We start from the raw sequence: 27,023 nt of genomic DNA on the forward strand, positions 1-27,023 counted from the left end.
CTCCTCCCCCTACAAAGACTGAAAGCCAGATCCTCGCTTTCTCACGACAGGGACACAAACCCAGTTCTACACAACAGGACATAAAAGGAAGTCTGATAGTGAGCTTCTGAGCAAGCTGTTGCTTTCCTAATAAAGGGGGCAGTGTGGCTGACACTGGCCAGCTCCCATCTGTGTGCCTTACACAGCAATGTAAAGCTTGTCAGTACAGCCATTTTGAACCATGAAGCAACAAGGGTGAGAATGAAAAGCCAGCAAGGGAAAGGGGAAGGAGGAAGCGGAGAGAGCTGGGATCTTCGTGCTTTCTCCCTATCTCCTAAGTAACCAGCCACTGCCCACCTTGCCCCTTCTTAAGTGAAAAAAATAAACTGATCTCTGTTTTGTTGATGTTGGCTGGATTTTCTGTTATTTTTAGCAGAATGCCTGCCTTACTAATACATTCACAAACATGTAGAGAATATGGTGTACAATTCCTTTCATTTAAAAAAAAAGTCATAGTACTTGTATAAATAAAAAAGTCAAACTAATGCCAAATAAGTGATGAATTATATCCAAGAGGTCCCAGATATTTTCCCTTAATAATATTTTTCTGATTATAAAAGTACTGTATTCACTTAAGAAAAAAAAATATATATATATAATGAAAAAAACTCATTACTCAGAGATAATCACTTTTAATATTTTAGTATATATAAAACTATGCTTTTCTATAAATTGGGATTGTGCAGAATATAGCTTATTATTATTAATTAATATATGCAGAAAGTAATAATTCAGTAACATGAAAGAATATAAGACTTAAAAATAAGTGTCTTTTCCACCAATACCATGCGTGCGCGCGCACACACACACACACACACACTCCATTCCACTTCTCAGAAATAACTCCTTTTAATACATTCAACATTATGATTTCTGTTTCTTAATATATCATCTGTAACCACATCAAATGACTTCTCACTATGAAGGTGAGAAATTGAGTTCCCCTTCATCCTTCTTCCCAATTTTTATTACTATTACTTTCGTTTTTAGTTTTTCTAGTGGTTGAAATTATAATGTTAAAAAAAATACACCGAAGCCTCTATTTCTTGACCCATGATTTTTAGATAGAATGCCTTAGCTTTCAACTGTGCAAGATAAGGAAATTAGTGTTCTTTTCTTTCTTTCTTTTTTGAAAAGAAATTAGTATTATGGCAAACATTTTTAGTCATAAAGTTCAACCACAATATTAAATGTGACTGTCATTTGGTCTTACCCAATCCTGAGTGACAAACACACAAAAATTGTGTACTTGTTGCTTTAGCACTAACTCCATTAATTTAAGGAAGAGTGTTGAAGATGGGAGAAGTATCATAACGAAGAACAAATGCAGAAAACAGCTAATAGAGAGCTTGGAAATCCTACCATAAACTGAAATAAGTGGTTACAGACAAACATGGATTTCTAAGTTACGAAAGATGAAGCACAAGGTTCAGGCCAGGCCACAGGACAGGGAGACGATTATTCACACTGGTCCTCTCCAGAGAGCACCATCTCGGTGCGCATGCTGAGGCCCCAGGCGCCGAGGAGACAGTGACTGACTGCTGAGCTCCAGCGAGCATCAGTAACCTCTAAATGTCACGTATCAGAAGGGCATTAAGAAGAAGCAACTAAAAAGGGCAAGTATCTTTATTATTTTTACAGAAGAAAACAATGGACAAGCCTAAATATTAAATAGTAGTCAACTTAATGTCAAATTTAGCAATAGTCTATAACATTATTAAATAATGGCAGCTATTATTTATTAACTATTTAATATGTCTCATGCACTGTGATAAGAGCTAATCAAACATTCTGATCATTAAGTCTTACAACCATATAAAATAGATATTATCATCTCCATTTTACAGATGAGAAATTTAAGGCATATTAAGATTAAGTATTTTGTCCGCAGTCACTAATAAATGGCAAAGTTAACACTTGGAGTTAAGTCCCATTCTCTTAACTACTGGACAAAACTGATGGTATTTAAATACGAGAAAAGCCATGGATGGGAAGAATAGATTCACTACAACAAGTGACAGAAACCAGTCGTTTTTCTTGTCTGGGTTACCACACTGCAATGGCACACAGATCTCTAAGAATACTGTAAAGTGTTTCTAATGCCATTTATGTAAAGTGAGACAGGACAAAATATCCAAATGTTTATACAGAACAAAGTGGAAAGTATCATTTCTTTCATTATCCCTCCTCCTGTGGTCTGCCTGAGCTCTTGAATCCCAATCTCATAGCAAGGGGCAAATACTACTTCAAGTTGAGCAAGTATCTGTTGGTTCTCACACTTAAGGACAATTTTGACTTTACACTGGCACGTCGCACCTGACAGGTTATTTCTGAGAAGACGAGTGGGAGTGAAGGAATCATATCATACTCTATTTGCCGCTTGAATCTCTTACAAAAGCAATTCATCTATCACTTAGGTAACACAAAAAGTTTTAAATCCTAATGATACTCAAAGAAAACAGGGCAAGGGTTTCTAAGTCTGACCTCAATGGCCTCCGTAGAAGGAAAAAGCTTAACGTGTTGAAATGCATAACAGTTTAAAGCTTTTACATGACAAAACATACATACCATAAAGTTAAAAGGTATATTCAAACCAGGAGAAATATTTGCAACAATGAAAAAAAGAATAAAATAATGGTACTAGAAATATACAAAAGGCTCTTACAAATAAGTAACATAAAAAAATTTATAAACCTGACAAAAGACATAGGCCTCATATATAAAAATTGAGTAAAGACAAAAGCAAGGAATTCATTTGATTTATAAAATGACTTAAAAGTATTAATACAAAGTTAAACCTCAGTCACAAAGATACGTAAAATAGAACAGCAATATAATGTCAAAAACTAAAAAGAGTAACACCCAGGGACGGCTGTGGTAAAAGAAATCAGAAACTTTTACAAACTAGTGATAAAAATGTCAATTGGCAGCATCTGGACAACAAACTGGTATTTGTAAAAGACCTGTATAAACAAAACATTGAAAAGTTCTTTTGAGCCCTGGCCTGTTTGGCTCAGCGGTTAGAGCATCCGCCCCTGGAGAGTCCTGGGGTCAGTTCCCGCTAAGGACATGTACCTTAGTTGCAGTTTGTCCCCGGCCTGGTTGGGTCATGTGGGTGGTGACCAGTCGATGTGTTTCTCGCACATTGATGTTTCTCTCTCTCTTCCCCCCTCTCTCCCTCCTGTTCTATCTGAAGATAAATGCAAAAATGTCCTTGGGTGAGGATTAAAAAAAAAAAAAAAAAGAAAGAGAACGTTTCGCTTAAAAAGATGATTTTAGGGAACACATCATAGCGATCTTGAAATATCTGAAGACCCAGGACATGGAAAACTATGTTTATAGTGCTCAGCCTATCACAGGCACAGGCTGCTTTCACAACTGTGAGGTGGTCTGTGCTCCTGTCTTGCCTCAGCTGTCCCAATTCTAGTTCCTTGCCCTGAAATCTGTGATATACTGCTATTTGAACTTCTAGAATGTTTTTTCTCCTCCTCATTCATTGATCAAAGATTAATTAAAAGCATACTATATTCAAGGTACTGGTAGACCCCATATGAGAAAGAAATACATTTGTATTACACACAGTTCCTGCCCTCAGGGAGTTTACAACAGAGAAGCAGAAATAATGGATCTATTTGATAATTAGTCAATATAAAACCACAAGGAATCAAGGGCATGACAGTGAAGTTATAACCCTGGATGTGGTTCTCAGTGGTCAGAGCATCAGCCCAAGCAACAATAGGTCCCGGGTTCAACTGATGGTCAAGGGCATGTACCTGGGTTGCAGGTTCGATCCTGGCCCTGGTCGGGGGAGACAACCAATTGATGTGTCTCTCTCACATCGATGTTTCCCCCCCACCCCACCCCTTCCACTCGCTCTAAAATCAGTGGAAAAAATATCCTTGGGTGAGGATCAACAAACAAATTTTAAAAAGTGAGGTTATATTCTAGACAAGAGAAATATCATTCTAGCTTTGAGAATCTGATTTAAAAATAAATGTTGAGATGACATTAAAAATTGACCTTGAAGAACATACAAGATTTTCACTGACAAAGACAAAGGAAAAAAATATGCCAAGCAGAAAAATTGGCATAAGCAAGAACATACATAGAAGAAAATATAGTGGTAGGTGCATGATTATCACAACAGTAAGAAAAAAATCACAATCATGGTTGGAGGCCTTATCCCTCTCAGGAACTGGTAGAATTAAAGAAAGAAAGAAAAACCTGTGAAGATATGGAAGCGCTGACTCCCTCTCAACCATCTTAATCACAAACATAAAACACTACACCCACAACAGCAGGAAATCAAGGCAGACCATATGTAGACCATTAAAAAATATCACAAAATAATTTCAGAGTGTCTTCTGCAATTACAATCAAATGTAAAATAGAAATTAATGACACTAAGATACCTAAAAAACCCTTTATATTTTGAAAGTATACAATACTCTTCTAAACAAGCCAAGGTTCACCCTGGCCAGTTTGGCTCAGCAGTTAGAGCGCTGGTCTCAAGGATCAAAGGGTCTCGGGTTCAATTCCTGGTCAAGGGCACATACCTGGGTTGCAGGTTCAATCTCCTGCCCCAGCCCAGGTTGTGTGGGAGGCAACCAATCGAAGTGTCTCTCACATTGATGTCTCCCCCCCCCCACCTTCCCCTTCCTCCCTCCCTCCCTTCCACTCTATCTAAAAAATCAATGGAAAATATCTTCGGGTGAGCATTCAATAAACAAACAAACAAACAACCCAAGGTTCAAAGAAATCATAAGGAAAGTTAGAAAACATTTACTAAATAACAATAAAAATACAATATTATCAACACTTGTGGGACACAGTTAAGCAGTGAAGATAAATCCGAAGCTTTAAATGTTTGTATTTCTTAAAAATAAAGGTTTAAAATCAATGATTTAATATTTACCTTAAGAAGCCAGAAAGACAAGCAAATTAAAATAACTAAGAGCAAAAGCAATAAAATAGAAAACAAAGGACAAAGAAAATAAAGCAAAAATTTGGCTCTTTGAAAAGATTAATTAAATGTATGAACACCTGCAAAACCGATCAAAGAAAAAGAGAGATTATAATCTACCAATTTTAGAATGTAATAAGAGGATTATCATTATAGATCCTGCAGATATTAAGAACAACTTTATGGCTAAATAAATCAAAAGTTGTGATAAGCCTTGGCCGGTTTGGCTCAGCGGTTGGAGCGTCGGCCTGTGGACCAGAGAGTACCGGGTTCGGTTCCCACTAGGGGCGTGTACCAAAAAAAAAGAAAAAAAAACAAACAAACCTGTGATAAAATGGACAAATTCCTTAAAAACACAATTTACCCAAAGTGAGCCAAGATGAAACAAAAAATCTGAATAGCCCTGTATCTATTAAAGAAATTGAATCAATCATCAAAATTCTCCAACCCAGATGGTTTCACTGATGCATTTTATCAAACATATAAGGAAGAAATAAAACCCATCTCATAAAAATTCCTTCAAAAAGTAAGGAGGGAATACTTCCTAATATAGTCTATTTTATGAGTCTAGAATAACCATTATACCAAAACCTGAAATGAAAATTATAGATCAATATTCTGGTAAATGCAAAAAAAGGAACCTTAACAAAATATTAGTAAATCAAAACTGGTAATATATTAAAGGTAATACATCATGATAAAATGGGATTTATACCAGCAGTGAAAGTAATACACCACATTAACATATTAACAGAATGAAAAAAAGTCAAATAGTCATTTCAATAGATGCAGCAAATTTTTTTTTTTTTAAAAACTGAATACCTACTCATGATAAAAAATCTCAGCAAACTAGAAAAAGAACTTTTCTCAACCCACTAAAGGACAGCAATGGAAAACCTACAGCTAATATGATACCTAGTGGTGAAGTAAATGCTTCCCAAATAAGATGAAAAATAAAGCACAAATGTCTACTCTCACAATTTTACTCAGTATTGAACTAGAGGTCCTAGCCAGTGAAGTAAAATCAGAAAACTTAACCAAGGCATAAGGATTAAGAAGGAAGGAGCATAAGAACTGAGGTTCTTTGCAGATGACCTGACCATCTACACAGAACATGTTAAAAGTGAAGAACATTAATAAGAATTAAGCAAGGCTGCAGGATATAAAGTCAAAACAAAACTCAACTGTTGATTGGGAAGGTGTGTGTGTGTGTGTGTGTGTGTAACAGCAACTTTACAATTCTGTAATTCTAGAATGCATATGAAAGCTTATCATTTGATGGTTCTCTTCATTTGGTTTACTTGATTAACATTTTCAAAACAAATTAAATTGAAACTATATGAAAAACAAATTTCACATTGTAAATACATTAAATCTCAGAGTTTTAATGCCATCACCAATATATTTCATTGTTCCTTGTTTGTTCTCCACTGATACATTAATAGTCGAAGTAAGCTTCTCTAATGTATCATGTGGTTGTGTAGTCACTACCACACTCTTGACTCTCTATGGAAAATGCTCGCTGCTGAGTAGTAAACAGGAAATCATATGGTCATTTTCTTTTTCCTTAATCACTTCATAATTTGTTTCAAAAGTCACTTCATGACTAAAACAAGAACAAACGGTATACAAGTACATACAAAGTAAAGGAGAAGGAAAGGTCTTTGGACTTGAATGCATACCCCCAAAATTGTGCATTTTGTTTTCTATAACAACTTATAACTGGCTGTATCACTACAATCACTTATTAAAACATAACACAGCTTAAAAATCTTTGTTACTAAATATATTTTGCATAGTGGGATTAAGCTATTTTGTAAGAAAACTCACGAACTTACAAAGTTTGAGCTTGGAATGACCAAATACTAATTTTGTAGTTTATCTAAACACACCATTTCATAGAATATAAGACAACTATAATTTGAAGGACAGTTTACAGGTAACCCTGAACTGGAAACCACAAATACAAGGCAAACTAAGGGAAAGGTTCCTTGAAAGCACAAACTGGTTACATACACAGAATATAACATGAAAATTCAATCTGTTAGATATTAATACAAGAAAAAGTGTAAGAAATTAACACAAGCACACACCATTTTCATCAATCAAAATGTTTGTAATGATAAAACTATCTTTCAATTTGTACCAATTTCAAAACAGTAAGATTATGAGTTGTCCAGAAATACATTACAGATTTTAATTTGTTATCAAGGAACTGGCTGTTCACATTTATAAGAGACTACACATTTAGGTTTATAAGAAACAATACAATTAAGCAAACAAAATTTTGTAGATTACAATAAGCCCTTGATCAATACTGTTACAATCTACTTAATTCTTAACTTAGACATTTTAAGCTGGCTGAACTTGATTAATGCAGTTTCTTAACAGCAAATATTGCCACTAGCTATAATGGAACAAAATAAGAAAGCAAATTGGACATCTAGTTTAGAGATAATGAGTCACCTGGAGTACACTTTATAGGCTAGTCTTAGGAGATAATTTAACAAGCATTTAATACATATGCAGATGGCTCCTACGCCAATGGGCAGCCAAACTGCGAGGTGCTCTGCTAGGACCACCAAGGAGAAAACTGCAGACTTGCCCCACTGGTGTGGCTCAGTGCATCGAGCATCGTCCCATGGACTGAGAGGGCCCGGTTTGATTCCTGGTCAGGGCACGTGCCCAGGTTGCAGGCTCAATCAATCCCCCATAGGGGGCGTGCAGGAGGCAGTCGATTGATGCTTCTCTCTCACCTCAATGTTTCTATCTCTCTCTCCTGTCCTCTCTGTCTAAAAAAAAAATCAATAAAAATCTTTTTTAACCAAAAACAAAATTGCAGACTTTATTCCATGTTTGCTACATTATATTTCTTTTACTGTCATTTTTAGCATCAACAATATTATGTTAATCTGTCATCTCAATTAATACTCACCATTTTGTAATTGCTCCAGAAAAATAGAGAGAAAGACTTCCCCATGTGCCACTGATAACAGAGTAAGGAAAGCATTTATGCTACACAATATCAGTAATTATATTTAAGTCTCTTTTTCCTTTTCCTGGAAAGTAAGGGCTATATTATAACCTTTTAAATATAAATACCCGTTATTAATAGTTTTAAAACACCCCTCAACACACATTGTCTCGCAATGCTTGAAACCACAGGGTGAGGCAAAGAAGGCAGATACTATCCTATCTGTTCTTAAGAGAGTACAATGAAGGTTGCGTATGATCACAACCTGCCCAGGGTAAATACGCAGCAAATGATAGTATCCTTTTAGAAGAAATCCTTTGAACCGGGATACAGCCAAACACCAACAGATTATATAGTTACATTTGCTTGACTAAAACAAAATTAAGATAATATTGAAATCTCTAAAAGAATAAATTAAGAATGATGAAAAAAAAAATGCCCAATGTTGTTTCTCCTAATATTTCATCTAATGCTTTCCAGAGTAAAGTTAAACACTACCATCACAAATCTTCTTTCAGTGAATCTAACTTGTTATAAGTATAGAAAAAATACAGAAGTTGTAAAAATAGAGGATGCTGCCGTCTTTCATCCATAAATATACCCAAACAGGGATCATGAGATACCTAAAGAAAACTACCACCACCATAAAAAAAAAACACAAACAAACAAAAAACACATTGAAGGAATTATTCAAAGTGAAGAATAAACTTAAAAATAAAATCTGTTTAGTGTTCTAAGAATAAGATTATATTATATGAGTAAAATAAGAGCAGGTGGCCATAACCTATAAAGAAGTCCTGGGAATATAAAATAATAGCTGAAATAAAAAATTCAATGAAGGGCTAGAATAAAAAGTCAAGGAAATCTCCCAGAACAACGAGAAAAAAACAAAGACACGGAAAAATGAAAGAAAAATTTTAAAACACTACATTGATAAAGAAGCTCTGGGATAAATTAAAAAAAAAACAAAAAAACATAAAAGAATACAGAGAATATAGGAGGGAAGAAATAATAAAAGAAATAAAGAGGGTTTTCCAGAACTGAAGAAAGATACAGAAGAGCATTTTCAAATGGTCCATCAAATACTTTACAGAATGAGTTAACAAGGACTATAACTCATCCTCCTTAAATTAAAGAATCCCAAGGATAAAGAGGCACCAACACAAAAAGCTTCCAGAGAACAAAAACAGGTTACCTACAAAAAAATTCACATTAATGCCAAACCTCTTATCAGTAAAACTGGTTATTAAAAAGTAATGGAGCCCTGGCTGGTGTGTTCAGTGGTTAGAAGACACCAAAGGGTCTCGGGTTTGATTCCCAGTCATGGGCACATACCTGAGTTGCAGGTTCAATCCCCACTCCGGCTGGGGACGTGCAGGAGGCAACCAATGGGCATGTCTCTCACATCATTACTCTTCTCTCCCCATTCCCCCCCTCCCTTCCATTATCTCTAAAAATCAATGAAGAAAATATGCTTGGGTAAGGATTAACAATAACAACAACAAAAGTAATGGAACACAACCTTCAAAACTCTGAAGAAAAATTATCTTAAACCTGAATTCTATACCCAGCCAAGGTATGTACCAGGTGAGAAAACTAAAAGGATATTTTCAAACACTGTGTTGATAAGCACCCACACACACTCTTTCTGAAAAAATTACTTCAGGAAGTACTCTAGAAACCTGAAAAGTAAATCCAAAACTAAAAGAGAAAAGACATCTAAGAGAACATAGAACTTGTCCAAGAATGCAATTAAATAGCATTATATTAGCTGATAACCATACCCAGATAAAAAGGCAATTCATATCAGAACTCAACAAGTAGTATGATTTCAAGTTGAAGAATCAAGTGGCATTATAAAGGCTTACACTCTTCTACCAATAGGGGAGAAATGTGGCAATTAGAAAATCCAGGAAAAACAGTTAGAGCCCCAACTCGAAGCCAAACTAAAGCATGACATGACCTTGAGTACTGGCAGCGTGTAAGAAATCCCTTTGTCCTCTACGGATCCCATCACACTCATCACACCACTTTGTTTACAGTTATTATTTACACAGCATAATATTGATTACTGCTTTTTGGAATCAACAAGTGTAACTATTATAGCCTGATGATATAAATGTTACAGCGGACATAAATTGGAGAAGAAAGGGGAGGAGTTCAAGGGAAAGCCTGTGAGGGTACTAATTCCTCTTAACTATAAAGTGGCCAGTTGATGTCTAAATAATTTATAGAATTAATGATGCAAGAGCTAGAAGTTTAATCATAAAGGCCAAAAAGAAAAAGAAAAAATGAAGAAAGTAAGTATTAAAAGTGAAACTGTTCATTTTTCACAATGGGGATATACTAGATTACTTAAGATCAGTCAAAAATAAAGTTTAGCTCATTATATATAAAATTGGGATAATAAGCAGAAGAATTGAAAATAGAAAAGGTCTAAAATGGTTACCTATGAGAAAAGAAACTAATTTTAAGAGGTAGAAAGATTTTTACTTTTCATTTTATACCTTTGTGTATTATTCAAATTCTTATGCTTATAAGACTATTACTTCCTGATATTAACGTGCATGCGCACATGCACACAAAAATCACTAGAATCCTCTTTCCCTAACCAGTGCAGGAAAAACACTGAGAAATTATTTCCTTTTTCTATATCCTATGGACTATATACCTACCTCTATAAAGTTATTTCAGAGGAGACAGTTAATTAAACAGACTCAACAACCACCCTAAACCCTTGATAGAATGTGGTGATAGCAACATCTTACATTTATGTTAAAATTTTCAAAACACATCCCTATCCATTATCTTATTTAAAAATACCTTCCTTCATACAGCACTGAAATTGAAAATGCTTTCCAAATTTCTAATATGAGAATAACATAAAGAAATTAAACTTAACACAGATAGTTTTTATCAAGGTAAACATACACTTACCATATATGACCCAGCAATCTCATTCCTAGGTTCTTGCCCAAGATAAATGAAGCCACATTGCACAGAGACATGCATGCACAGGGTCACAGCAGCTTTATTCATAATACCCCAAACTAGAAACTACCCAAATGCCCATCAACGGGTAAACACAGAAACAAAGGACTGCATACTATACAAGTCTACTTATATGAAATTCTAGAAAAGCAAAACTATAGTAATAGCAGATTTGTGGTTACCAGGGCAATGCAAGAACTTTTTCGGTTGATAGAAGTGTTTTATGTCCTGATTACAGTGTTTGTTACAGTACTTTAAAAACTTGGCAAAATTCATCAAAGTGTACACTTAAAATTGGTGAATTTTATTGTATGTAAATACTCAATAAGGCTGATGTTTAAAAGCTTAATACATAATCACAGTTCATTATTGTCAACAGCTTTTCAGCATAGGTATGAACCACAGACCTTAAAAGAATACTAAAATCACTATTTAAGAGGCAACTTTTAATCAGAAAATAGATATGCAGTCACTTAAAAGTCCTGACAATGAAATGGCTCTCATCCCACTCAATTTAGCCATGTGGATAAACAACAGTTGCCTGGCAACTAGTCTACACTCTAGATTTCCAATAAACACATTTACCACATTATCAGGTGATCCCATAGAGAATAAAACAAGTTTTACGTTGAAGAGTTCTTCCTTTAATATTACAGAAGTGTAATAATGCATTTAAATTATCTAAAGTGGGAGTGAACAAGAAATACTAAAAGTACATCATGAATAATAATATAAAATTAAACATAAACACACACACACACACAAACCCTTTCCTCATTTGGTCTTTTACGTCAGGACTTTACTTACCTACTTACGAGACTGTGGAATCCATGAGTTTGTGGGTGAACCCTCCCCCTTTACTACTTCAAGCCCTTCCCCTACCACCACTCAAAATAACTTAATGTAGTTGAATAATTTTATTTACGTTTACATGTCTTGAAATGCATACAAGTGAGACACTTTTTTAGATATTAAATCATTCTAAAGATCTCTCTCTGGATTGTAGAGTCTGTAGACAATACAGAAAAATACAACACAAATTTTCTGTAATATACGTGCACACAACATACCAGAAAGCCAGGCTTGATTACAAATGATCAAAATCAGGAATTACAAAGAAAACCCTAAATAATAGGCAAATTCCTAACACATATGTTAAATGTCACTTCTCTCTTACATGACATAGTACGTCCCAGTTTACTTTGTTAACAGCATCAGAAAAACTGTCAACTTCCAGGACACCACTCAGTGGTAGCACACTTACCAACCATATTATTTTGGTTTTGTGGAACACTTACCCCTCTTCTGAACCCAACCTTCTTTCACAATGGTAACATCGCTCATGATGGCTCCCCTCTAGCCCCCAACTTGGAGAAATGGTACTTTGTGATATCAGCTTTGGGGTTTGGATTCTCTGCCGCTGCTGCCCTTCCCACTCTCTAGTGATGACTCAGCCTGGAAGGAAGTATTGAAGAAAGAATTTCTTTTTTTTTCCATTCTTGCAACTCACACAGCAATAACAAACAACTAATTCTTTGTAAATGTCTTCAACTGGCCTGACCTCACATAAAAGTCTAGCTCTTCGAACTGGGGAACTTATTTATTAAATCGTTGTATAATGAAGGCACTTCCCTGGTCTTGTGACAGATTTCAAATGATAGTGAAACTTTAACCTAAGAGGTTGCAATAAAAAATGTCTTAAGAAAACCACTGTCACACCTACACAAATAATAAAGAAAATGTGTTTGGTGCTGTGTATTTGAGGTGAAAGGGAAGAGAATGAATGTTAAGTGGGCTAAGAGTAAATCTGCATCTTTGTCTAGTTTCAAAATCTCTGTAAATTTAAATTAGTTATGGGAAAGCAATTGTGAATGTTTTTAATTGCTGTATTTTATGTAAAATACCATATGCTAAGAAACCAACACTTATGCATGCTTAAGAACCAACCAACATTTATGTATGTTCCAAGAAATATGTTAGGTTGATTACACTAAGTAAAATATTACAAATAATATAAAATCAATTATTTTTTAAAGTAGACCAGTGAAACAAGGGGATATGAAAATGTAAATAAGTATGGAGTATTCAAGATGTGTCAAAAACTTGTACAGGTGCTTAAATCTATTATTCACAGGTAATTATAGATTCACAACAAACTCATGAGGGTACTATTAACTCCATTGCGCAGATGGGGAAACTGAGGTTCGTAGAGATTAAGCAGCTTGTCCGATTTGAATACAAAATGATGGAGCCAAGATGTGAGCCAGGATGTCTGACTCCACAGCCTGCCCTCGTAACTCCAAATCTATGTTACCTTAAATCAGTGATTTTCAACTGGTGTGCCACAAAAATTTTTAAAACATGCAATACCAATACTTTCTACAGATGATGTATTATAGAATTGTATGCCTGAAACCTATATAATTTTATTAACTAATGTCACCGCAATTAGTTTAATTAAAAAAAACAAACATGTAATAACCTGACTATTTAGTCAGGGGCACTGACCTCTTTTCTCTTACACTGTCAAATTAAAAAAAGGACAACAGCCAACACAACAATAGCTGTCCAGTGTGAATGAATCTAAATTATACCTATTTTTTTTGGTCAGATCAGCAAAAAACATGTTTTGGTGTGTTGCAGACTTTTAGTAAGTAGTTTATATGTGCCATGAGATGCAAATGGTTGAAGATCACTGCCTTAAATAAAGATAAAAAGAAGCTAAAGTAAAAGTCTATATATTTGTGAAAGATGGGTCACGAATTGAGCATGTGCTTTCAGGAAGCAATGCAAACAAGGAAACACTATAGGTTTCAATATTTACAGTAGCCATAGTATTTTTAAAAAGGAAAAAAAAGAAGTTGCTCAGAAGAAATATATCATTCTTCCTGCGACACAAATCTGAAATTTTTCCCATGGGTCTTTACAAGACATCTTAGTGTAACAAATTAAGTCCTCAAAATTATCCTCACACATAAATAGCAGAGTTTTACAGGGCAATTTCTTATTGTCCCTCTCAACCTAAAGAGGGAAATAACCAGGATAAAATTGAGGGAAAGCATTTCCACAGAAAGGGACCAAAACGTGGTCCAGGAACACAGGCGTAAATTTTAGATAACCAGAAAAATTGATAGATTGGGCTATATAATATACCGTTATCTCAAATTGGATTTTGATAAATAGGGCTTAGCAGCAAGTAAAGGTTAGACTCCTTAGCTGGTACTAAACTGAATTACAGTTCTTTTCCCAATGCAAATTCAGTGCATAGTCTAATCATTTAGCGGCCAGGAATCAAGAGGAACCGTCGAAGTTTGTGTGGCCGAACAGAAGACCACCCCATCGTGTGCCATGCCAGCAGGACCCACAGGGGAGGGCCGAGCCTGTTCTCAAAGTCGGCAGGGTCTCCTGCCCTAAAGGGTCAAAAGGGATATTAGGATCTGAGTATATTTTCCCAAAATGCGTTTGACAGAATATTAAAAGAAATTCTGGAAAAAGAGATGAATAAAGAAAAATTCTTTGGTCAAATGTCTTTGTCTTGAAGACAAATGTCTTTGTCTTGAATCATTATTATTAAATATCTCAACAACTCCTAAGTTTATTTGCATACATGGGGCTTTTTTCCCCTGTAGTAACATGTATTGAGATCCAGAGGAACGCACTTTGGGAAGTGCCACAGGATGTGGTCACATAATTCAAGACAAGACCCATTTCACCATTAAAAACAGGCAACAAACTAAAAAACCCTTCAGTAAAGAATCCAAAGATCATTTTAATTTGATTTATGAAACTTCCTAAAGAACTCTACATGGTCAACTGGCTACATAATGCACATAGAGCTAGATAATTAAAAGGGTCACGTCTTCATATAAATAATTATACGGAAGTGAAACATTGGGAACTCTAGTACACAATGATGTCTTTAGAGGAGGTGCCCGGCAGACCTTCTCTTTGGTAGAACTCGGCAAGGGGCCTCATATCTATTACAGCAATTCTTGGTTTCTGACTATAAAATTATATAATCTGGGTAAAAAGAAATTCATATCTTAATAATCTTGGGATTAGAAATGGAAGAGATTGAGGATCAACACTTAGTAATAACCAAAAACTAATACATATCCAATAAACATATCTAAAATGTGTACTTTCCTATTTAAATAATTTGTATTACCATACCTTTATAAAAAAAAAAAACACTAGGAAAACAAAAGTATTGTCAAATTGATTTTATTTTTTAAAGTGGACATTTCATTTTAAGAATCTTAAAGCTGGAAGAGACCTTCAGTTTACAGTTGAGGAAAGAGTCAAAACAGAGGAAGTGACTTGCCCCAGGTCACAGAGCTACTTTATGAGAGAACCAAGACAGAGAACCGGGCACATGCTCTTTCCACCATTACTGCCTCTTCGCTATAAAGCAATACAATGAAATATCAAGATCAACCCAAAGTCAATGAATTTTATTTTATAAAGAAACTGTTTCAAAATCTAGTATTTTAGATTTTAAAAGTATTCATCAGTGCTTATATATATTTAGATTAAAATGTTAAATCAATAGGACGAAATTTATAATCTTCATGATAGTCAATGAATCCCACGCATTTATGCATTTGTATCTTAAAATGTTAACAGATTCTACCCATAATCCTAATTTTCAGCTTTAAAAATTGCTCCTGAGTCTTTACTGACTAAAATGACACATTCTTTGAACATAACTTAAAAGACATTCAAAGGTATACTACTCTAGAATTATGATCAATACGTTAGAAATAAATGTTCTTTGTGTATAAAAACAATGCTATTAACTATTAATCTTTTAAGCCTATTTCATTAAACATTTCATTGTTGGGTAATCTAATTTTTCCCATTCTTATAAAAAATTTCACACAAAATTCTTGGCAGATTCAATTTAGAATTTACACAAAGTAATTACAATAAAAGTACTTTTGTTCAGGACTATTTGAGAATTTGATGATAATAATAATTGCATCTGAATGTCATTTTACAATTTAAAAACATTTTCACATCTTTTACCTCATTCAATAGCATTATTATTACTAAAACAAGTTGACAGTGCCTGACACATAATAGATGCTCAACAAACATGGAATAAATCAGTAGATAAAACAAGGAATGAAGATTCAGCCTTAGTAAAGAACAGACTAAGCAAACTAATATTCTAAGTCAATAGAAAGAATGGTATTAAGCCATCGTAAAACCAAACCTGAACTTGAACATTATGTAAGCACCTACATATAAATAATTAAAATTATAATAAATATTCTTCCCTATTCATTGAAGTACATTTCCTATAGACGTCCATTAATTATAAGGACTATCACACATTAAAATTATCCTTTTGTTCTCAACAATTTTGACATTATTTTGTTGAGATGCTCAAGTTTCAATTCCCAAACAAATCAAGCATCAACACTACCCAAAATTATCTATTATGGGAGGAAAAAAGAGAAAGAACGACATATTTTATTAATGATACTTATAAGAATCTTTTAAAGATATATGTTTACTTATGACAACCAACCATTCAATTTTAAGCAAAAGTTAAACCTCTATAAACATCTTGTAAAAATGGCATTCACTCAAGAAAACCTAATACACATATATTTATTCAGTTAATAAATATGTCTTTATTGCCTACTCTGTGACAAGGACTATATTAAGTATACAGGGAGGCAAGCAAAACAAAATATTTAAAATTCTTTTCTAAACCTTTCATAATTTGCTATAAATGTGGTATTACATGTATTCCCTCATTTGACTCTAAAAACAAATATATGTAGTAACTATTGCATCTACAATTTTGAACCTGGGACAACTGTGACCAACCAATAATGACATTATTTCCCCACAGTTATCAGAACAAGTTAATGGCAGGAAACAAGAGTGACTACATACAATCTAGGTCTTCTATTAGGTTGGTATGCTTTCTACCCAGCAACATTGTATGAACTCTCAAAAATACGTACAACAGTTGAGAATAGTTCTGAACATTTTTTTTTCCGTATCAAATTATTCTTCAGAAGTCCAGTGAAGCATGTTTTAAAATGAATTAGAAATGTAATACAGGTGGGCCGGCAAAAGTAGGCTTACAGTTGTTTGTATGGGAAAAGACAATAAAAAACAAATAACAATACAAGAAGATGCCCTGGCCAGTTCGGCTCAGCGGTTAGAGCGTTGGTCTGCAGACCAAAGAGTCTCGGGTTCGATTCCGGCCAAGGGCATGTACCTCGGCTGCAGTTCGCCTCGGGCCACAGTTGGGGTCTTGAGGGTGGCAACCAATCGACGTGTCTTTCTCACATTGATCTCTCTCTCTCTCTGTCCACCCCCCCCCTTCTGTCTGAAGATAAATGTAAAAATATCCTCAGGTGAGAATTTAAAAAAAAAAGAATAAACTGTTCCATGTACTCACAATTGTAACCCTAATTTGCCAACCCCTATATAACTGTGGCATCACAAATGAAATTAGAAGACTAAAAGTAGGGTGACAAAGTTAAAAGACATCTCAGCAATTCTCGTTTTTTTTTTTACCGATAAGAACAAAATTCATAGGTTAATAATTTCCTACGTTAATTTCTGTTATAAGCCTCAATACAATCTATAATGCAACTTTCTCTAAACTATAAGCCTGGCTATAATTAATATTATGTAGACTATAACTGCTCTGCACCACAATTTTTTAATATACTTTAGATATGCTAGTCAAACTGCATTAATAAAGACAACAGAATGTTGCTCTTTGAAATACAAATGGTGGTCACGGGTAACCATAATGTAATTTTATAGCATACACTTATGTATAAGAAATAGGTGAAAGTCATATATGCCCTAAGTGCATAAGGCTATATAAAACTTTTAAAAGGATTTGAGGGAAAAGAAAAATACTGAAGTGGAAGGGAAATTCAAGGCAACTTGCTCTGCACCTCAAATAACTCTAAAAGCTAGTCTGTCCCTTTCAAGAGTAATATCATAATAATCTTGTTAAAAACATAATATATAAGGAAGTGAGCCACACAAATTATATATTTCGAATACCTTTCCTCTCTTCAGAGTACAATAATACACTTTGTGGATATTCTTAACAGTCTTTCTGTAAATATCTTCACTGAGTTTTACATTATGGGAAAATACCTGAACAAGCATAGGCAAGTTTCTGGCTTTCCCACAAAATATCACTTCTTCAAAACTGCCAGTTCTTAAAAATCAACTTTACAAACTTTGATATACATATACAAAAACATAAAGCATTTCCTCCTTCTTCCCTACACCTGCTTAGGGCATCCAAGTGCCACTTCAACCAACATAGCCATTACTAACCAAATAAAAAAAGCAATTTGTGCCCCAGCTGGGTGGTTCAGTTGGTTAGAGCATAGTCCCCATACACCAAAAAGGTTGTGGGTTCCACTTCCGGTTCAACCCCTGGTGGGGGGAGGGGCATGTGCAGGAGGCAACTGATTGATGTTTCTCTCTCACAGCGATGTTTCTCCCTCGCTCACTCTCTCCCCCCCTTCCTCTCTCTAAAATCAATGAACATATCCTCAGTGAGGATTTTTTTTAAAAACACTTTGTGCTGAGTGATATATTTAATATTCTAATGTAGAACTAAGAAAAGCCTATTGGATCCCTCTGACTCCTAAAACACTGGACAAGCTATTGACAGATTACCCCCTACATTTCTCTTGTAAACTGTGGCTTGTCTCTATGTCACCTATAATAACAGGGGCAGGTGGAGGGTTGCTACTAAACGAATTCTGGTTGCACAGCTGACCATATTTTGCCAATACACATGTAAAATCCTTCTAACTTTACCTTGGGGATCTCCCTGATTATAAAATGGAAAAAAAAAAAAATTCACACATACACACAAAATACAATTGGTATATGGTCCATTAGAGATGTCAAGAACAGCTTGACAGATTTTAGCACCAATTAAAATGAGGGTTAACATGTAGCTGTGGAACTTTAGGAAGAGCATGGACAAGCCAAAACACGGGTCCCTGTTCCCAACTCTGCCCCACCCAGAGTGATGCTGTCTAAGGTCCTTGAATTCTCTGTGCCTCTGTTCCCTTAGCCATAAAAATAAAGATATAACCTTAGATGAACTCCCAATAGCTCTACAGGTCTTCCAGAACTAATATTTATGACTCGTCAAGTTCAAAGTTACTATCTACTTCATTTATAAATGACATCTTAGCTGACAATATTGTGATTATACACAGTTCCTGTCCACAAAAGTCTAATATAGTTGGGAAGATAAAACACTCAAAACACCAACTCCACTCAGACAAACCTTGAACTAAACTAGATGCATGCCATTGTCCTTGACCTCCCATCCTCAGCCCCACAAATATAGTCAGAGGATTTCTTAATATAGGGGAGAGAAATTCTCATTTGGAAGTCTTGTAGTTTAACATGGTAAGTCTTTTTTACTTTTCCCTTTGAATATTAGGAAAATATACCTATTTAGATGTGTAAAGTATCTGCAGTTGGCAATAAATAAATACACAGAGTACTGAAAAGAAAAAGAACTAAAAAGCAAATCCACAGGACAAGAAGCATATATTAATTTCTCTATCAACTACTATTTGAAGATTACCTGGCAAAGGAAATATATTTACATTAACATACTGAAAGACTGGTGCTACAGTAAAATATGTAAACATTTGAGGCATTTAATTCAACATTTGAAAGAACTGAAATGAAAAATGATGTTATGGATCAGTCAATATAATCTTCTTTTTACTACATTAACTTGATTTCTGGGAAAGTTATTATATTACCTTATCAAAATTTAGCATTGCCACTGTAAACTCTAACACACAAGTCAGTAAAAGCACTAAAAGAAAAGTGTTTCAGAATAAGAAAAGTTAAAATGAAATGGATTTTTATAATGCCAGAATAAGTGTTTTCTCATGTTAAAATAACTTTCAAAAATGTAGCAGGGGCTGTCATGAAGATTAAATGAATGTATACATACATGTTGGGCACATGGAACAGTGCCTGGCACATGGCACTGGCGAACACAAACTGCACTGAATCTGGCTCTATCATACATGAAAGACCATGATAAAATAATTATGTTAACTTCAGATATTTCAAAGCTATCTTTCCAGACTACGGAACAGTGCATGATGTAGGAAACCAGGATTTAAAATACTCATGTACGCTGAAATATCAAAGCCTGATAAAAAGGTGTTGAAACAAACAAAAGTAAAAAAAAAATACTGATGTAAACTCTGAAATCTGGAGTTAAAAACAGAACCATTTAAAATTATCTATATAGTCTAACACAAATTTATAAAAATTATGTGCATTAATATTTTTATTAATTTAAGAAAAAAATACAAGTCAAATCACAAGACTGATTTAGTCAAAACAAAATGAAATGGCTTCTTTTTCTGTCTTGCATGTTATTATTCTAACCTAAATGGTGTCAAATAAAATATTTTTTAATGCTTGAAACTTAATCACACTCTAAAGACAAGATCCTATCAAATCATGCTAAAAATCCAATTAACAGGTTGTTAACAATGATTGCCTTATCTTCCCAAGGGTGAACTCTTGAACTGAAAGGTATAACAAAAACAAGAAAGTGTAGCTGTCCTTTCACAAAGATATGCAAAGTTTAAGTAAACTCTAAACTTACACAAAATCGATTTGTATAACAGGTTCCTCTTTTTAAAGAAACCCAAATAGTTGAAAATTTCCATTTAATTTCTAAGGAAGAAAACCTCTCATATGTTTAAATCAAAAGCTTAAAAAAAATCTTCGATTCCTACTTTGCACAAGACCCTATGCTAAGCACATTTGTCCCATGATATGTTTAACCAAAACATGTTTAAATGGGCTGTGATATGAAAACAAATCTTCTTTCTAATGGTAGTGATCTTTTGAATAAAATGTAAATAAGAAAAGTTTTTAATCACACCAGCCCCTATCATACAGTTCACACTCTAATACCTGTTGAATGAATGAGTGAAGTCTTATTTTAAATATTTTACAATCATAAACTTACATGAACAAAAAAAGTCCAAAGTAGAACCCTTAAGTAACCTGACCTACACAACTTAAACTAAGTCAATGGCAATAAAAACTAATTTTAAGTTGAAAAACAATTCACTGAATCATGGAAAGGCTAAGTGTATGGGACAAAATGACTACAAATAATAGTTTCACAAATTATTTTGCAGAATTACTTTGGTTTTTGTTACACATTGTAAAGAAACTCACTACTGCTGAAACAAATTCTACATACATCTTAATTCCAATGTTGTCTCCTTCCTGTAATACATGCACTTCCCTCACTTTAAAAAAAACTCAAGCCAATCAAAGATACTGGGGTCAACCTTAGGGAGAAAAACAAAAAGTAGATCTTCAATATAATATCCTTGGTAAAACTGAAAGTCAAGATTACATATTTTCAAAAGAAAAAGCAAAGAACACCCTACAGTTCTGATATATACAGGGTGGGGCAAAAGTAGGTTTACAGTTGTTCGTATGGAAAATAACACAATCAATAATAATGCAAGAATAAACTTTCACATATTCACAATTGTAAACCTACTTCTGCCCCACCCTGTATATATGCAAATAATTGTGCATTCGGTCATATACCTTAGCAAACTAGTAATTTATTAATATTTTAATACATTGTTTTAAACAACCACGTCCTGAAGGTGTGTATGTGTGTGTGTGTGTGTGTGTGTGTGTGTGTGTGTGATTCGACAATCACCTCCTGGAATATTCATATTCATTTATATGTATTTTGCAATGACACTCAAGTTCTGATGACAAAGTTTCCTAAACCATCTTTATTGGATTCTTCCACCTTCGGTTTTTTCCAGCTATTTCCTAATAATGTACAATCTACCTCAATGAATTTCCACCAAAAACAAAACCCAGGGTTGTCGAATGATTTGCGTGTACTAAAAGTTGTATGACCATGCTCTTCCAAATATGGCACACACATATCTAGATTGATGATTTCAGCCAGCTGGCAATGTACTAACTGCCAAAAGTCATTATTTCAAACCCTTTAGCTTCAGGGTGAACTTAAAAAGTGTGACTATTTTATTAATACTAGTAATTAACAATAGGTATATAGGGTCTACTGCTGAATTTCTATTTGGAAACGTTATGAATTGCAAACTACTGTGCTTTCAACCAATCACCACACTAGTGGCAGGAGTTGGTTTGAAAATAAAACCAATCACCACACTAGTGGAATGAGTCGGTTTTATTTTCATAACATGATGTTGATGGAAGAAATGTGAGTATCCTATCCTTGATCTATGGGTAAGCATTTCCTCTGCTTTCAGAAGAGAAACAGTAACTATCGGTATTGGAAACCTGGCCCTAGAGAGATTCAATCTGGCCTAACTGTCGATTCCCGGGAAATCCCCAACAAGGTGTGACCCCCGCCCAGGAGCCAGGGTGAACAGAGCACCCAGCTAGGCTTCAACTTTGGCTCTGAAGGGCCCCACCAGCATTATGGCTGATGCAGACCGATGCGCAGGCGGCGGCGATGGACGAGGAAGAGGCTGGTTTGTTTACTTGCAGCCAGAGCCGCCGCCGCCGCCGCCGGCAGCAGCGACAGCATCACTGGATCCGCCAAACCCAGCATCTTCCGCACATTTCTATTCTTAGCACACAACTCCCAAGCGGATCAAAACCCACTACTATTAAAAACACAGACAAGCACGTTACCCACCTCCCCCCACACACCCCACCAGCGCCGTCTTTTCTGCGCGCCGGCAGCGGGTGGGTGGAGGAGGAAGGAGACCCCGGGGACGCCGGTGCATCCTCGCCTTCACCCCACCCCACGCGCTCAGGCGGCCCCAGCGCCGGGAGCGCGGCAGACAGCCCCCTCCCCCCAACCCAAACACACTGACACCGGCGCTCCACGCGTTATATAACCTCGCGCCACCCCCGGTCCGAGCGGGCGCCCCCTCCCCACGCCGCGCGGCCGGCGGGGAGGGCCGAGAGGAGGGCGCGGAGTTGCGCAGAGACTGGAGGCGCCAGGGCCGGGGCAGCCCAGACACGGACGGTACCGCTAGGCCGGGGACACCCTCCCCCGGCCCCCTGCGCTCCGCCGCCCCCCAGGCTCCCCCGGAAAGTGAGGGGGGCCCGTGTCACCCGCGCCGGGCATCCCCCGGCCTCCCCACCCACACCCACACCCAAAGCCTCCGCTGACCCAGCCCCCGCCCACGCCCCCGGCGCGGTGACAACCCAGACGCCCCCGCCTCCCCCACCCGCCGCCACCCCCGCCCCAGGGAGGCCTGGAGGGAGGACCGGGCCGGGGGCCCGGAGGAGTGGAGGCGAGGCGGGGAGGGGGCGCGAGTGGGGGGCGGTGGCTGTTACCTGCAAAGGCGGCGGCGGCGGCCCCGCAGCTGCTCGGGCGGCGGCGGAGGATGGAGCCGGGGGGGCGGGGGGAGGAGAGGGGGCGACTCGGGGGTCCCCCCTCCCTCCTCCTCCCCTCCTGTCCTCCCCCCACCCCGCAGAGCCTCTGGCCCCCTGGAGCCCGGTGCGGCCGGCGGGAGGGCAGGCGAAGGGCTGCAGGGAGGGAGGAGGGAGCCGGCCGGGCCGGGCCGCGGAGCTGGAGCGGGAGGCGGCGGCGGGAGGGGGAGGGAGGAGGAGGCGGAGACTACATGGGAATCGGATATCGGCTACAAATTCAATTCATCACCAGCAAACAGCGCTCGGGCGGGGGCGGGGGCCGGGTCACGCCGGCGGGGCGGCGGCGGGCGGCGGCCCTGGGTCCCGGGCGCGCCCGGCGCGGGTCGGGGGGCTGCGGCCTCCTCTCCCGGCCGCGCCTCGCCGGTGGGACCCCGCCGCCGCCTCCCCGCCCCCTCCTTCCTCCCTCCGGGGGCCGCCGCCGCGCTCGCCGCTCGCCGCCGCCGCGGGGCTTGTTGTTGACTTTGAGGAAAACTCCTGACGTCAGGGGCTGGCTCTCGGCGACTGGCGGGAGCGGCTTCCCCGCGTCCCCGGCCTGCCCGCCGCCTCCGCTCCCTCCCCGCCGGCCTCGTCCGCGGGCTTCCCCGCGCCCCCCAAACCCGCGGCGCCCCGCGCCCCTCTCCTCTCGCGAGAACATCCCCCCAGCAGCCGGGGCCGGGAGCGGGGGCCGTCGCTCCTGGGCGGGAAGTGCCGGGTTTCCCCCGCGCCCTCGTGGCCCGCGGCGGGCACCTGAGGCCCGGGCGTGGAGCCTCGCTGCCCGGAGAGGAGCCACCGCCCCGGGCGCCTCGCCCGCCCCCCGCGGCTCCGGGGCAGGTCGGGGCGGCGCGCGGGGGCCGCGCCTGGAAGTGCGGTGCCGGGGGCTGGGCCACCCCGGGAGTCCGCGGGAGGGACCCCCCCCCTGCAGCCCCGGGGTCAGCCCTGCCTGGAGCCAGTTCTCCCCGACCCCGGGGACCCCTCCGACAGCCACCCACCGCGCTCCAGCCATCGGAGCCGCACAGGTTGCGGGGAGGTCGTGATTCACTCTCAAAATCGCCCCCTTTTTAGGGACTTGAGTTTTCATTGACTTCGGGGAGGCCATGATGTTCTGCATTGACTTCGAAGACGGTGTCATTTCTTTTCAAGTTCCTGGCTCCTGGGAATATTTGCACTGGAGACCCAGTTTTTGCAAAATGGCCATATTTTACCATACCTCCTACTCCATAAAGTTACAAAAGAAGTGTATTTTTTTCCTGACACCATGTTTTGTGGATTCTGGAACTCTTTGAAAAGGCAAAACAAAACATAGTATTCCGCCACAGGGCTCTAGCCTTGCAGATTACGTGTTAGGGGTCCCAGTGCAAGATTCCTGTGATGCTTCTGGGATCTTTCTGGAGAAGAGTTTCTCCTCTTGACTGGACTTCCTTCTCTGCTTGTCCATGTCCTGGCGACATTGGGGTGGCACTCATTCTTTTATACTACATCACTGGTGTTTATTTAGTGAGTTGTATTTATACATCAATGCCCATCTATTGGGATTGAGGATAGGAGTGTGAAACCTATAAGAAAGAAATGTTTTGGGGGTTTTGTTTTTTTAAGTCAATTTTCTCCATTTGTAAGGGTAACATTTCCCTAGCCATTCTAGAACAAAATTTGCCATTTTAAGATACACAGTTTACCCACGAGGAAAGTTCTCAATTGCTGCTTTTTTCCTTTTCCCATATTACCCATGAACTGATAAGTAAACTGAAAAGTAAAAGACTGTATCCTAATTTATTCTATTTACCTGTGTATAAAATATACATAATGTATTCTCGTAATTATCAGACCTGTAACAGCCCTATTGGCAAAATGATTTGGCTACAGATTTCTTGCTATAAATCACAAAAGTGGGTCAGGTTTTTATTTTAAAGAAAATAGTTATTTATGACACCAGTGCTTTTATAAGAAAGTGTCTGGAAAGCTTTTGTAAATATTTAGCTTTGAGAGCTGTGGTACTCTGGATTATTAGATATCTCTTATCAATTGTGATTTTCATTTGTTTCCAATTTTAACATCAATATATTTGTTAAAGCCAAATTTGTCTTATGAGCCATTCTGCCTCAAAATACTTTGCCTGGTTTAATCAGATTATATTAAATCTTAGCTGGATTAAACCCTAAAATTAAAGGTTGTAGAAACTACAATGGATTATATATGCTAGGCTTCATGCAGAGTATTTGAAAAATGGCAAACTTTTATTTCTGCTTTATGTTCTTATATTGTAGTTTCATCAATTTCTATAGTAAAAGCATATTAGCTTTTATTATAGAATTATTATTTGTTATAGAACTATTATTTTATTTGTATTTCATTTTTGTATTGATCTTAGAGAGAGGAAGGGGAGGGAGAGAAAGAGAAATATGGATCTGCTGCCTCCTGAATGCGCCCTGACCAAGGACTGAACCAATCACCTCTTGGTGTATGGGACGACACTCCAGCCAACTGAGCCACACTGGCCAGGGCAGAACTATTATATATTTAAAAAAAAAAAAAATGTATTGATTTTAGAGAGAGAGGAAGGGAGAGGAAGAGAGAGAGAAAAACATCAATGAGAGAGAACATCAATTGGCTGCCTCCAGCATGCCTCCCACAGAGGATTGGACCCACAGCTGGGCATGTGCCCTGACCGGGAATCCAACCAGCGACCTCTTGGTGCATGGGTTGATGCTCAACCACTGAGCCACAATGGCCAGGCAGAACTATTATTTATTTAAATAACATTGTTCTTTCTCCCAGACTGTGCCATCATGAATTTGGCAGAATCTGCCAGTTGTGGTATGATGGTGCACCATATAGAATGCATGCTGGCTTTCTCCTCTCTTCATTGTCATCACACCCTAATAATATGGGGAACAGCAGCATGTTCATCCATGAACATGTCCCTCCTAAGTTTCAGAGAAAAAGCACTCATTCTTTATTAAGCCAGACATTCTTAAGGCTGACATTGCTCAGTAGTAGTAATCTATGCATCTTAAGAAAAGTATTCACTCTACTTGATTGGAAATGAGTAAATTAGATATTGAGAGCTTACTTCTGAGTTTTTCCACCGTTTGTTGGGAGTAACGTAAACTAGAAGGTATATTTAGAATTTGGGGACATCAAATGACAAAAATTAAGTTACTGCTTCTGTCTTATTAAAAAGGCACGTTGTCCCCAGTGTCGAGGGCATGGCACAAAGTACATACAGAGGAAGTGTCTGTTGAATAAGTTAAGGAATGAATGAACAAATGGGCAGCACATCTGTCTGTGCTCTCTGTGCAGTTTATAGTACTCTTCTCTTGGATGGCTTACTGGGAAGATCATGAACACACTCTAGAGACGTGTAGACCTGAGTTCAAATCTTGTCTCAAAAGAATTTACATCTCAGGCAAGTTGCTTAACTTTTTAAACCTTGATTTCCTCGTTTGTGAAATAACGGTTACTACTACTTCAATTCTCTTATTAAGAGAATTAAATGTGATGATTTTCGGTAGTATCTAAAACATAGTAAGTGGTCAGCAAGCTAAAATACTTTACCATAAATGGGAAGATATTCTTGAACATAACACAGCTGCTACAACAAATAAATACAAA

At 37.9% G+C, this 27,023-nt stretch overlaps 1 protein-coding gene across 2 annotated transcripts in view; it reads right to left on the reverse strand.

Moving 5' to 3' along the window:
* The window catches only part of AKT3 (AKT serine/threonine kinase 3), a 216,822-nt gene extending 193,460 nt beyond the window's left edge, over window positions 1-23,362 (reverse strand). The window contains exons 1-2 of one of the 2 annotated variants that reach the window (XM_036277568.1): window positions 23,340-23,362; window positions 12,266-12,422 (exon numbers count right to left, since the gene is read on the reverse strand). In XM_036277568.1, the coding sequence (XP_036133461.1) occupies window positions 12,266-12,311 (46 nt within the window). In that variant the 5' untranslated portion in view covers window positions 12,312-12,422; window positions 23,340-23,362. The remainder of the gene's footprint in view (window positions 1-12,265; window positions 12,423-23,339) is intronic. The other variant, XM_036277572.1, reaches the window with a different exon arrangement.
* Between the last annotated feature and the right edge of the window lie 3,661 nt (window positions 23,363-27,023).

Source organism: Molossus molossus, unplaced genomic scaffold, assembly GCF_014108415.1.
Source record: "Molossus molossus isolate mMolMol1 unplaced genomic scaffold, mMolMol1.p scaffold_m16_p_23, whole genome shotgun sequence".
Lineage (NCBI taxonomy): Eukaryota > Metazoa > Chordata > Mammalia > Chiroptera > Molossidae > Molossus > Molossus molossus.